Source organism: Penaeus japonicus, unplaced genomic scaffold (assembly GCF_977035675.1).
Source record: "Penaeus japonicus unplaced genomic scaffold, GWHDUDI00000001_assembly GWHDUDI00000002, whole genome shotgun sequence".
In the NCBI taxonomy this organism is placed as follows: Eukaryota; Metazoa; Arthropoda; class Malacostraca; order Decapoda; family Penaeidae; genus Penaeus; species Penaeus japonicus.
The window spans coordinates 36,590,482-36,605,481 of record NW_028234404.1 but is presented as its reverse complement, the minus strand read 5'-3'; the positions used below and the strand labels follow the sequence as shown (position 1 = coordinate 36,605,481).

At 41.9% G+C, this 15,000-nt stretch overlaps 1 protein-coding gene across 3 annotated transcripts in view; it reads left to right on the top strand.

Annotated features, from left to right (window-relative positions):
• The window catches only part of LOC122247217 (uncharacterized), a 21,950-nt gene that overhangs the window by 4,531 nt on the left and 2,419 nt on the right, over positions 1-15,000 (top strand). The window contains exons 2-6 of one of the 3 annotated variants that reach the window (XM_086550189.1): positions 5,762-5,901; positions 6,035-6,140; positions 6,510-6,676; positions 7,959-8,129; positions 8,703-8,863. In XM_086550189.1, the coding sequence (XP_086406315.1) occupies positions 5,762-5,901; positions 6,035-6,140; positions 6,510-6,676; positions 7,959-8,129; positions 8,703-8,852 (734 nt within the window). In that variant the 3' untranslated portion in view covers positions 8,853-8,863. Of the gene's footprint in view, positions 1-5,761; positions 5,902-6,034; positions 6,141-6,509; positions 6,677-7,958; positions 8,130-8,702; positions 8,864-10,732; positions 10,802-13,810; positions 13,951-14,305; positions 14,412-15,000 lie in introns of those variants that run through there. The other 2 variants (XM_043006276.2, XM_086550194.1) reach the window with 2 other exon arrangements.

Here is a 15,000-nt window from a genome sequence, read left to right as displayed (position 1 = left end):
ACCAGGGAAGTGTTAATTATGACCGCCAGATAATGTGCGGTTGCTGGTAGACTATCCTTAATAAAGCGCAAAGCAATACCGTCTGCTCCTACAGCATTTGTTTCGCGAAGGTGTTTTATTACTAGGATAATAGTCTCCACATCAATTGGTTTTGGTCTGAAAATATTAGATGTAGGCATAGCTTGATTTATATTTTGCTGTAATGTAGACGTATTTGTTTGTTCATAGGTTAGTTTACCTATTTTTGAAAAGAAGTCGTTAAATGCTCTGTGCTTTGTGTAGAACTTATACGATTATCAGTGTGGTGTTTGTTGCTAGGTAGGGTTGACTTAATAATTTTCCATGTTTTATCCGAATTGTTTTTATATTCTATGAATCTGTTTCTGAAATAATTTGTTTTTGCATTTTGTATTAACTGTTTAACATTTTTCTTTTTTATTCTATAATCTGCCTTAAGGGCGGCGTCATTTCTGTTATTTTTGAGACTATGGTGGGCATTATTTCTGTCTTTAATAGCCCTCTTGATGTCGTCATTTATCCAAGGAGCAGGGGGACATCTGACGACTCTCGTTACAAGAGGTGCCAACGCGTCAATACTGCTTTTAATCACTTCCGTAAGGATAGTTACCTCTTTGTCTACATCATCTGTTGAAAAGATATTTAAGAGCATCGTCTCTTTAGATCTGATGAGCTCGATGAATGATTGAAGATTGTAATGCTTGAGGTCACGAAATGTTTTTGTTATCGGTGGTCGCTTTGTTTTTTTTTATATTTAATGTGAGTGTGAGAAGTTCATGGTCAGCAATATGAAAAGGGATGACATCCGTATGATGGATAATGTCTGACCTGTTAGTTATTATTACATCTAATAAGGATGAGGTGTTTTCTGTAATACGTGTAGGTTTATCTATAATTTGTTCTAGTTTGTTTTTCTTTATTATCTTAGCTAATTTAGCATTAGATTTGGTCAAATCATCATTTAAATCACCTAAGATAAAGAATGGCTTAATTTTCAATGACATTTCTCTAAAGACTTGTTCTATGTATTCAAAAGATTCTAAAGTTGCATGAGGATGCCTATAGACTACGCCAATAATAATGGAAGGAAGCATGTTGCTCTGTACGGTAACCCAGACATCTTCTACGGCAGTATTATTAACTGCTGTAGGAGATATCATGGTTGATTTCAGGTTATCCCGTACATACATACATACTCCTCCACGCCCTGCATCGCATCTATAGATATTGAAATTTGGAACGGTTATGAAATTACTAACCATTTCCTGGTGGAGCCATGTTTCACTGATGCACAGAATGTCTATGTTTCTCTCCTCAATTAGCATTTTAATTTCGTCAAAGTGCCCGAGGAGAGATTGTGCGTTAAGGTGTTTTATTTTTATGACCTCGTGCGATCTTGTCACAGGCATTGCTGACGGCGATGCCTGGTCAAACGTTCTGGTCGTTCTTGTACTTGTTTTTATTTAAGAACACTTTCACATTTGCGGGGAAAGCGTCTGAGTTTATGAAAATATCGGGCTTTATGTCCTTTCCTCTTACTGACACTGTAAAACTGGTGTAGTAATCATGGGTCATCTTGGTGCGGTGTGCTTTTACACTTGTTATGTTTTCGAAATGTTCACAGAGGTGATTTTCAATGTCCTCTTCATTTGTGTCTGGATGACAGCTGGTAATATAGAGGTACACTGTGTCAGGTCGGTCTGCTCCTTTTAGCGGCTTTGGAGTTTGTTCTACTCTTGCTTTTCTTTTGTTGTTCCTTGATACGACCTTGACATAACCTTCGTCATCGTCGTCTTGGCTGGATTGTGCTTGTTTCGTTGTTTCGTGATTGACTCTTGTTTTCTCAGCATAATTATTGATTATGACTGAGTGCCCTGCTGGAGGCGGGGGGGCAGGAGGGGAGACGGAAGCTCCTTCCACCTGCTGCTGAGCTGTTTCCTCCCAGTGGCGGTTGGGATCGAGTTGCTCTTGCTTGTTCTTCTTTTGTTTCTTTTTGGAGCTTCGTTTAGGGGATACCTGTGTAGAAGCTTCATGCCTGGTCTTATTCTGCATACCTGTTGTCGGTCTGACGGAGAGAGAGTTCGCGGATGACTCATGCTTCGGGGAGGTGGGTATGTCTCCTGTAGGGGCGGGGGTCTGCTGGCTGGGAGCGTCGATGGTGGGGCGCGTAGATGGCTCAGCAGAGTTGGGGGCCGGCGAGTCAGCAAGGGCACGAGGCGGCTGGCTGACCGTAGGCAGGGGGAGGGAGGATAACGGGAGGGGAGGTCCAGGCAGGGAGAGAGAGGAGGGTATCGGGTGAGAAGGATTGCTGGTCGTGGGTATCGGGGTGGAGGTAGGGGGAGGAGATGCAAACGGAAACGTTCGTATGCATTCTGCCCATGGGTGGGAGATGGGGGGTTGGGGGAGGTCGGATCTTTACATATTGCACCTTGCCCTATGATTTTATGTAAAGCCGCCTGCTGTTCAGAAAACATTCCGATCAGCAGGTCGATCTTGTTTTCCATCAGATTTTGGTCTGTGTAAGAAGCCCACTGTAGGTCTGTGTTCCCTGGTCTGTACACTTTTGGAAGAATTTTACAAAAGTTGTTGAGATACCTGGTTTCTTTGGTGGCGACCAGTCTGTTGGGGAGGTGTCCGTCGTTGTTGTTACGAACACAATGTTTGGATTTTCAACACATTGATCAAGCATAGTATGCACGATAATGTTTGTCATCCGTTTAGTGTCCCGTGTCGTATTTCTAGGTTTTCTAGAGTCTGATAGGTTGATGGCAATGTCATGGGCCTCTTCGGTTTCAGACGGTCTGTAGTATTTTCTAATTTGATCACTGAGGACAGACCTTGGCCACGGCCTTTTTGTTGCAATGAAGCACAGAATTGTGTTAAGCACTATTGTAACACTGCCGCACTAATATATTGATTTCCTGTTTTCTGTATGGTTGTTTGCACTGTTGTCATTGCTGGTGATGCTGCTGAAAATATACCCCTCACCCTGGGCCTGGAGGCAGCCTTGACCCTGACTGCCATGGGGGTGCCCATTCTCGTGGGCGGGGGGGCAGCTCTGACCCACGCTGCCAGGGGGCCCATATCCTAGGGCTGAGGTCCCGGTACCCTGGGAGGGGGGTACATTACCCTGGGGAAGAGGGCTCAGGCTAGCTGCCCGAGGAAGCACCAGGGAAGCCCCCTCAAACCCTGGGGGAGGGGTCAGATTACCCTCTGACACTGCGGGACCATGAGAAGGCATGGTTTGATGAGTTGCGGGGCTGCGGCGGAGAGGAGGCAAAAACACGTCCGATCACCACGGCAGCTAGACTCAGAGAGAGGCCCCAGAACTCGTGCAACCAGCAATATCTATTTCAAACGGTCCTGCCAATCATTGCAATTCAATGGGCCTTCCGCTTGCCAGAGGGTCTTTATCACCGTTGACTTGTGAAGTCCATCCGCTGTTGCAGATATCAGTGCCTTGCTGCCACACCAAAGCGTACTCTGATATGGGCGGCTTGCAGGTACTATACCTAGCCCAAGGGTGCAGGTTCTACACCTAGCCCAAGGGTGCAGGTACTACACCTAGCCCAAGGGTGCAGGTACTACACCTAGCCCAAGGGTGCAGGTACTATACCTAGCCCAAGGGTGCAGGTACTATACCTAGCCCAAGGGTGCAGGTACTACACCTAGCCCAAGGGTGCAGGTACTACACCTAGCCCAAGGGTGCAGGTACTATACCTAGCCCAAGGGTGCAGGTACTATACCTAGCCCAAGGGTGCAGGTACTACACCTAGCCCAAGGGTGCAGGTACTACACCTAGCCCAAGGGTGCAGGTACTACACCTAGTCCAAGGGTGCAGGTACTACACCTAGCCCAAGGGTGCAGGTACTACACCTAGCCCAAGGGTGCAGGTACTATACCTAGCCCAAGGGTGCAGGTACTACACCTAGCCCAAGGGTGCACCGACTGCACCTAGCCCAAGGGTCCAGGTACTACACCTAGCCCAAGGGTGCAGGTACTATACCTAGCCCAAGGGTGCAGTACTACACCTACCCAAGGGTGCAGGTACTACACCTAGCCCAAGGGTGCAGGTACTACACCTAGCCCAAGGGTGCAGGTACTATACCTAGCCCAAGGGTGCAGGTTCTACACCTAGCCCAAGGGTGCAGGTACTACACCTAGCCCAAGGGTGCAGGTACTACACCTAGCCCAAGGGTGCAGGTACTATACCTAGCCCAAGGGTGCAGGTACTACACCTAGTCCAAGGGTGCAGGTACTACACCTAGCCCAAGGGTGCAGGTACTACACCTAGCCCAAGGGTGCAGGTACTATACCTAGCCCAAGGGTGCAGGTACTACACCTAGCCCAAGGGTGCAGGTACTACACCTAGCCCAAGGGTGCAGGTACTACACCTAGCCCAAGGGTGCAGGTTCTACACCTAGCCCAAGGGTGCAGGTTCTACACCTAGCCCAAGGGTGCAGGTACTACACCTAGCCCAAGGGTGCAGGTACTACACCTAGCCCAAGGGTGCAGGTTCTACACCTAGCCCAAGGGTGCAGGTACTACACCTACCCCAGCGTGGCAGGTACTACACCTAGCCCAAGGGTGCAGGTACTATACCTAGCCCAAGGGTGCAGGTTCTACACCTAGCCCAAGGGTGCAGGTACTACACCTAGCCCAAGGGTGCAGGTTCTACACCTAGCCCAAGGGTGCAGGTACTATACCTAGCCCAAGGGTGCAGGTACTACACCTAGCCCAAGGGTGCAGGTTCTACACCTAGCCCAAGGGTGCAGGTACTACACCTAGCCCAAGGGTGCAGGTACTACACCTAGCCCAAGGGTGCAGGTACTACACCTAGCCCAAGGGTGCAGGTACTATACCTAGCCCAAGGGTGCAGGTTCTACACCTAGCCCAAGGGTGCAGGTACTACACCTAGCCCAAGGGTGCAGGTACTATACCTAGCCCAAGGGTGCAGGTACTACACCTAGCCCAAGGGTGCAGGTACTATACCTAGCCCAAGGGTGCAGGTACTACACCTAGCCCAAGGGTGCAGGTACTACACCTAGCCCAAGGGTGCAGGTACTACACCTAGCCCAAGGGTGCAGGTACTACACCTAGCCCAAGGGTGCAGGTACTATACCTAGCCCAAGGGTGCAGGTACTACACCTAGCCCAAGGGTGCAGGTACTACACCTAGCCCAAGGGTGCAGGTACTATACCTAGCCCAAGTGAGACAGTTAATAGGACCTCCACTTTCCTCAAGTTATTTCTGTCACAGGATCGAAAATGGTAGTGTTTCTTGCATAACAGAGGGAGTTTACCCATATTCGAAACAAAAGAGGGCATTTAACTGATTAGATAGTTAGATTGGGAGGGATTGAATAGATAATATTAGAGAGTACAGTCGTCTTGATAAGGATTATTACCTGCAGGAAGAGGAGAAAGATAACTAACACCTTTGGCAAGTGTGGGACTAAGGTGTTCCCACGTACCTGTGTTCAGGATTGACATGTTCCGGTTTGTCAGCGAGAACACCTGCCCATATGCCTCAGCTCTTTGAACAATGGTTTTGAACAACGTGAACTTTATTTTAAGAACGATATAAATACTAAAATCTCAACAACAATATATATATATATATATATATATATATATATATATATATATATATAGCGATGAAAAACGTCTAATACATTTACTTCCCCTAACGGCATACCACCAATATATTTTTTTCCCCTTCGCCCCATAATCTCTCAAACCAGGCGCGTCTTCTGGCATCGGCAGAGGATGTGCCGTGACACTGGCGAAGGAAGGCTGTCTTTTGGCGCTAACTGGACGGAATGTCGAGGCGTTGAAAGAGACCGCTGGGTTATGCCAGGAGGCCGGTTTGGCGCAGGACAAGGTTAGTTAGTGGTCGCAGGTCCAATATTCTTTTTATTTTATTTTTCCGTTGCAAAATAGCCTCTAATCTTGACATAAATCATGCACATGAAAAGTTCAATGATCATTTAACAAAATAACCACAATCATCGCAGATATTGGAAGTTGCAGGCGACATAAGCAATGATGAAGATTGCAAGCGCATTGTTGACTCCACCGTCTCCCAGTTCGGCCATCTTGATATCCTTGTCAACAATGCAGGTACTTCTAAAAGGATTATTTTTCAGTTATTTGGCTATCACTTCTGATTTACTGATTGATTGATTGATAGATAAGGAGGTAAACACATAATTGAGCTATGTGTTATAGAAAGAGATGGTCTTTTTGCAATATCTTATCATCATTTATGTATCTCTTGTTACATGAACTTTTGCGTACCTTATCTTATCCTCATACTGTGTTTCCTGACAATTCAAAATCACTCTACTTTTCTTAATGCATTTAAACAGATACACAGAGAGAGAAAGAAATATAATAAAGACAACACACCAATCATTCTATAGAGTATATATAGGGAGAGAGATAATTAGATAATTAGATAAATAGATTGATAGCTATGTTTGTTCGTAGGAATTCTGGTCCCTGGCAACATGGAGAGCCTCAGCATGGAGCAGTATGACCACCAGCAGAATGTCAACACGAGGTCCATGTTCCTCATGTCGAAACTGTGTCTTCCGCATCTCATTGAAGTGAAGGGGAACATTGTCAACATTTCCTCTTCTCTCTCCATCAAGCCGGTTTGTTCCTCTTTGTCTGCATGTCTGTGGCTGTCTGTCTGTGCGTTAGTGTGTTCCTCTTTGTCTATGGCTGTCTGTCTGTGCGTTAGTGTGTTCCTCTTTGTTTCTGTGTGTGTGTGTGCGTTAGTGTGTTCCTCTTTGTCTGTGTCTGTGGCTGTCTGTTTGTCAGTGCGTTAGTGTGTTCCTCTTTGTCTGTGGCTGTGTCTGTCTGTGTGTTAGTATGTTCCTTTTTGTTTGTGTTTGTGGTTGTGTCTGTCTGTCTGTGCGTTAGTGTGTTCCTTTTTGTTTGTGTTTGTGGTTGTGTCTGTCTGTCTGTGCGTTAGTGTGTTCCTTTTTGTTTGTGTTTGTGGTTGTGTCTGTCTGTCTGTGCGTTAGTGTGTTCCTCTTTGTCTGTGGCTGTGTCTGTCTGACTGTGTGTTAGTGTGTTCCTCTTTGTCTGTGTTTGTCTGTCTGTGCGTTAGTATGTTCCTTTTTGTTTGTGTTTGTGGGTGTGGCTGTCTGTCTGTGCGTTAGTGTGTTCCTTTTTGTTTGTGTTTGTGGCTGTGTCTGTCTGTCTGTGCGTTAGTGTGTTCCTTTTTGTTTGTGTTTGTGGCTGTGTCTGTCTGTCTGTGCGTTAGTGTGTTCCTTTTTGTTTGTGTTTGTGGGTGTGGCTGTCTGACTGTGTGTTAGTGTGTTCCTTTTTGTTTGTGTTTGTGGCTGTGTCTGTCTGTCTGTGCGTTAGTGTGTTCCTTTTTGTTTGTGTTTGTGGTTGTCTGTCTGTGCGTTAGTGTGTTCCACTTTGTCTGTGTCTGTCGTTATCTGTCTGTGCGTTACTGTTTCTGTCGTTTCTGATGGGCTGTGTGTTGTGTGTGTCATGTGATTTATGGTAAATTCTGAGTTAATATTGATGTGTCTATTTATTTTTATATCTCTATGTCTATCTGTCTGCTTAATTGCCTGTGTGTGTGTGCTTGCGTGCGTGCGTGTGAGTTTAATCCCCTCATACACAAAAGAAACATAAACATTATAATAAAAAAAACAATACTTAAAGCTCACAAAATTACAAATCTACCCCTTCCCCTCCAAAAAGAAAAAAGTAAAGAAAAACCCATACCTCCCCCTACATGCCCCAACCACATAAAAACCACATACCAACCACATACCAACCTCATACCAACCACATACCAACCTCATACCAACCTCATACCAACCTCATACCAACCACATACCAACCTCATACCAACCACATACCAACCTCATAAACCACATACCAACCTCATAAAGGACCCCGCCCTCCCAACAGATCCCGCAATACCTGGCCTACAACATGAGCAAGGCCGCCATCGACCACATGACACGGACTCTTGCCTTGGAGGTGGCAGGGCGAGGCGTCAGAGTCAACTGCGTGAATCCCGCTGTCATTGTCACGGAGGTTTTGAAGAGGACTGGCATGTCAGAGGAGGACTACCTGAAGGTGATAGAGGAGATGGTGGTTATGGTGACGGTGGTGTACTTCTGTCACTATCACTATTTTTTTTTTTTTTTTTTTTTTTTTTTTTTTAGCTGGTTCATTCGTCCACTAATTCCTGTCATCTCATCCTTTCATCCACTAACCTTGTCAGGTCATCTACTCATCCACCAAAACCGTCATCTCATCCACCAACTCCGTTCAGTTCATCCGCTCATCCACCTATGCCATTATTATTTTCCACTTAACCATTAAATCAACCTAAATTAGTATGTCTATATTCAAAAACCTTTCCATTTTGTCTCTTTGCTCCCTCTCATTCCTTCTCTCCCTCTCTTTCTCTTTCTCATTCTTTCTCTATTTCTCTCTATTTCCCTCTCTCTCTCCCTCCCTCCCTCCCTCCCTCTCTCCCTCCCTCTCCTCTCTCTCTCTCTCTCCTCTCTCTCTCTCCCTCTCTTCCCCATCTCTCTCCCTCCCTCTTTCTCTTTCTCTTTCTCTCTCCCCTCCGCCCCCTTTACCTTGCGTCCCCATACCCACTCATCCCCTAATCCACTCACCACGCCCTCTCTCCACCCGCAGTTCCTCGACTACGCCAAGACGATCCACCCGCTCGGGCGCGTGGGCGTGGTGGAGGACGTGAGTCGGGTCGTGGCCTTCCTGGCCTCCGACCACGCCGCCTTCGTCACCGGGGTCGTCATGCCCGTGGATGGGGGCGCCACGCTGGCTTGAGGGGGAGGGGGAGGGGGGAAGGGGGGATAGGAGGTAGGGGAGGGGGAAGAGAGGTGGGGGGATAGGAGGTAGGGGAGGGGGAAGAGAGCTGGGGGGATAGGAGGAAGGGGAGGGGAAGAGAGGTGGAGGGTAGGGGAGGGAAGAGGAGAGGTAGGATGTAGGGAGAAGGGAAGGGGGAGGGGGATGAGAGGAGGAGGTATTGGTGGCGGCGGAAGGTGGGGAGGAGAGGTAAATGTTGGAGGGGGGGGGATTGGGGAGGAAGAATAGGGGGATGGGAGTAGGAAAGGTTTGGGTTGAAGGAGATTGTAGGGGGGGGGTAGTAGGGGGAGGGGAAGGGAGATTAGGGGGTATGGGGGTTGGAAGGGTCAGGGGAGAAGAGAAGTTAGGGAGTTGGGAGTCGGGAATAAAGAGGGTTTGGAAGGGGGGGGGTTAGAGGGGTAGGGAGGGGATGGAGTTGGGGAATAGTGAAAGGGGAAAAATGGAATAAAACAATACTTTCCCCGTTTTTTATAGGGCAGATTATCTTCAATGACAAGGCCAGAGTCGACGCTTTCCCCCTCTTTAGACATAGTGATATTGTGAACCTTGAATCAAACTAATTTCATTATCTGAATTTTTAAGAAATATATTGTTATATTGTTGATTATAAAAAAAAAAACAGGATAATCAGGTCTTTCATTATACATCCTACAGTTAAACATAGAAAGTTATTTCTATAGAAATAATGATGAAACATTCCTGTATGTTTACTCGTGTATGAATAAACAAATGTTTGTTGCCATACTCACTGGATGAATTTTGTTTGTCATACACACTGGACGAACTTTGTTGCCATACTCACTGGACAAATTTTGTTTGTTGCCATAGTCACTGGACGAATTTTGTTTGTTGTCATACTCACAAGAATTTTGTTTGTCATACTAGACGAATTTTGTTTGTTGTCATACTCACTAGAATTTTGTTTGTCATACTCACTAGACGAATTTTGTTTGTTGCCATACTCACTAGACGAATTTTGTTTGTTGCCATACTCACTAGACGAATTTTTTTGTCATACTCACCGGACGAATTTTGTTGTCATACTGGTCGAATTTTGTTTGTTGCCATACTCACTGGACGAATTTTGTTTGTTGTCATACTCACTGGACGTATTTTGTTTGAACGAAATTGCCTTGGAACCACCAAAGCTAGGGAGGGAGCTTACTAAAAGGAAATCCCAGGTCTTGAAAGGATGGGAAGGGTATGGTGCATGCATAAAGAGAGATAAAGAGGGAAGGGAGGGAGGGAGAGTGAGCGAGCGAGCGAGAAACGGTAACAAAACACTTGAGAGAGAACAAGAAACAGAGAGCAATATGAACAGACAAGGCTGTAAAAAAGTAAGCCAAGTGCTCCCATACTTCTCATTGTATTCGGTTGCCAAGTACAAGATACATTCAATACTTTTAACTTAGGGTAAGTGGTCGTTTCTTTACGAAAACACTAATAACTACATACAAGGTCATTCATTTGTATAGTTTTTACATTTAGGATGCTTTACCCTTTAATTTTTAAAAACAGTAACAAATACCAACTTACCATTTAAGCAAATTACCAAGTAGTCCAGTTGACACAAAAAGTGTATATCTTCCCTGCCAATTCTCGCATATATAGCTCTTATTCATTCACTTCATGTAAGAAAACGCACCCTAATATAGATTCAGTATATACCTCAATATACCATACACTAGGAAATAACTATAGTTACCCAACAACACCCATATACCGATCGTAATCTCTGGACTGAATCAGGTTTTTTAACGATCGTAATATAAACCGCATAGCGACATGTGGCATCAATTCGTCGGAATACCTCCATGGCGATTGTTAAGAATGAGCTTTCAGTGAGTGTTTGTTTATCATGGCACCAGGATCTTACTCTTCCCTTGTCGGAAAAGTTGCTCTTATCACGGGTAAAGTAGAGCTTATTTGTGGATTTACGTTTATAGTTGATGATGCTTGGAATGTTGTTTGTTGAAGATCTTGGTGTGTAATTGTATACTTGTGGTTGTATAATATAGTTGTTGACGTAATTTTTGGATTGTGTTACAAACATGAAATGGGTAATTTGTATATATATGTCATTTGTGTTTCTATTAAGGAAAAAATAAAACATAAAACACACTATACACATAGTGTGTGTGTGCATATATATATGTATATATATATACATATTTACATATATACATATACGTATATATGCATATGTATATTTATGCATACACATTCATATATGATATATAGATATACATGTGTATCCATATGTCACTTTAAGTATATAGTATGTATATATATATATGTGTGTGTGTATTCATTTATTTATATATTTATTTATTTTATATATTTATTTATTTTATATATTTTGTATATATATACATATATGTATATATATACATATATATACATATAATACATATACATATATATACATATACATACATATATATGCATACATACATATATATATACATACATACATACATACAAACATACATATATACATACATATATATATACATATTTATACATACATACATATATACACATATATATACATACATATATACACATATATACATACATGTATACATATATATACATACATACATACACATACATACATGTATATATACATATATACAAACATATACATACATACATATACATACATACATACATACATACATATACATACACATATATACATACATATATATATACATACATTTATATATACATATACATACATACATGGATATACATATATTCATATTTATATACATACACATACACACACACACACACACACACACACATATATATATATATATATATATATATATATATATATATATATATATATATATGTGTGTGTGTGTGTATGTATATGTATATATATACATATACATACATATATTTACATATCTATGCATACGCATTCTTATGTAATATAAAAAGATGTATCACAAAACACAAACACAGTACCGTGCACAACACACAATTAATGAAACACTGCCACAATGAGAAAAGAGATTCTAACATTTTTCATTCGTGCGAATTAGACGAGTTGTGAATCAATTTAATGTTATTCCAATATTCTTTTATCAATCTCTCTACCCGTTTCACCTTTATACAATTTCGGACATTCTTTGCAAAGAATAGCATAAGTGCCCGAAGAAGTACCAAGAGTACCGCTGGATGCATTGTGTTTGGCCAAAGATTTACGCAACGTGTTGGGATAAGTAAACACTAGGTAAATTTTCCGAATAACGCCGCGTTACGAAATACCACAAAAGTGGTATCGATGGATTCCTCTCAACCTCTACTATTCATATATAGTGAAATTAATGAGCGCTTGCACCCCTGGACCCCACAATCTGGGTCTCTTTTCTTAAGGCACTTCGTGCTACCTCGTCCTACTTCGGGGCATATTTCGCTTGCAAAATCTTAACCCAATGACCTACCTAACTTTGCCTAGTTTTGAATTAATCCCTAGCCAAAGGGGGGCTTCGCCCCCCCCTGGACCCCCCCCTTTTTAGGGCACTTCGTGCAACATACCTTGGGCAAGATATCCCGAATCCACCATCCTCGCCCTGAAATTCAAACATGGCTGTGTTTACGTATTTACGGATAGTAGCAAGCTGTGGACTGGAAACCCCCAAGGAATTACCTGCATGTGCTGTTATGTTCTCTCAACAGATGGCGCAATATTCCCCATTGTTTACAGTATAATTATAGAGTGCCCTCTATTGAGTGGTCGCGTCATCATCGGTCCTAGTTTCCTATCCTGAGGAATATATGAGACGAAGACTCAGTTGCTGTCATCATGGCGCAGTGTGAGGGTTATCCGTGTCGCGGCATTTTCATCTACAGGACTAATTACGCATCATAAGTATCACGAAGTGCCCTGAATAGGGGAGATCCACAGGGGGGCATAGCTCCCTCTTCGCAAAGGCTGACTTCAAAACTAGGGAAAGTGAGGTAGGTAGTTAAGGGTTAAGGTTTTCGTGATACCGAAGTAGCACGAGGTAGCACGAAGTGCCTTAAAAAGGGGGGGTCCAGGGGGGGGCGAAGCCCCCCCTTGGCTAGGGCAAACTTCAAACCTAAGCAAAGTTAGGTAGGTAATTGGTTAAGATTTTGCATACGAAATATGGCCGGAATTCATATTTTACCCCGCAATTTCCCTGATCTACTTCATGCCCTCCCCTACTATTGGGACCCAGATTGTGGGCTTCAGGGGTGCAAGCGCTCATTAATTTCACTATATATGAATAGTAGAGGTTGAGAGGAATCCATCGATACCACTTTTGTGGTATTTAGCGACGCGGCGTTATTCGGAAAATTTACCGAATATCTATCACAAGTATTCAACGTCATGCACAGTCAGGATGGGTCGAACCCGGGGAGTCGTCATGCATACATCGACACAGTTCAAGTCGAGAAGTGTTGAAAGTAATCCATAGAAAATAAAATATAGGTAAAAAAAATAGATAAAACGCAATGATATGGTAGCGATATATCTCGCATAACAGGGGGTGGTCTATCTATATTCGAAACAAAAGGGAATTTTACTGATTAGATAGATAGATTGGGAGGGATTGGATAGATAATATTAGAGATTATAGTCATGTAGCTTAGGATTATTACCTACAGGAAGAGTAGACTTGTATTACATTTTTATACATCTTAAAGAAGAAAACCTTCGGAATGTTCTAACCTACCTAATTTATTCGTTTTATTCCCTTATTCCTTTAATGTGAGATAGAGAGAAGAAGAGACGAGGGAAAACAAGAGAGAGATTAACACATTAAAAGAGCCTGAAAAAAGGATATCGTCATAAAAACATATAATTTCATTAATTTCTACTAACAGCATACCACCAATATATTTTTTTCCCTTCGCCCCTTAATATCTAACACCAGGCGCGTCTTCGGGCATCGGCAGAGGATGTGCCGTGACACTGGCGAAGGAAGGCTGTCTTTTGGCGCTAACTGGACGGAATGTGGAGGCGTTGAAAGAGACCGCTGGGTTATGCCAGGAGGCCGGTTTGGCACAGGACAAGGTTAGTGGTCGCAGGTCCAGTATTTTTTTTTTTTTTTTTTTTTTATGTATACGATGTTTTTTTTTTTTCTATCTTTCTTTTTGTCTTTTTTTGTCTTCCCTTGTTTTGTTTTTCTCGTTTACAATCTTGTTTCAATTTAGAATATACCGTGTAGTGTGTATATGTTACACCTACTGTATATCATGCTAATATATTTTCTTTCCCTTTAACCTGATGATAATTTGGATGCAGAAATCTTCGCCTTTTTTAACTTTTTCAAACCTCAACCGTTGCAAAACGCCCTTTAATCTAGACATAAATCATGCATATAAGAAGTCCAATGATTATATAAAAAAAATAACCACAATCATCGCAGATATTAGAAGTTGCAGGCGACATAACCATTGATGAAGATTGCAAGCGCATTGTTGACTCCACCGTCTCCCAGTTCGGCCATCTTGATATCCTTGTCAACAATGCAGGTACTTCTAAAAGGATTATTTTTCGGCTATTTGTCTATCTTTTCTGATATGCAGATTGATTATAGATCAGAGGAGATAGATAATTACGATTTATTATATAAAAAAAAAATCAATGCATATTTGTTTATGTATCGTTTGTTATATGAATTTAATTTGATGAACCTTATCTTCACCTCTTTTTCTTTTTCCCAACAATCCAGTATCACCGTATTCTGTTTTTATTTATTTATCTTTTTTTTACCATACTTAGTGTACTTATATATATATATATATATATATATATATATATATATATATATATATATATATATATATATATATATATTATATATATATATATATATATATATATATATATATATATATATATATATATATATATTATATATATATATATATATATATTATATGTATATATATATATATATATATATATATATATATAATATATATATATATATATATATATAATATATATATATTATATATTATATGTATATATATGTATATATATATATATATAATATATATATATATATATATATATATATATATATATAGATATATATATATATATATATAGATGTAT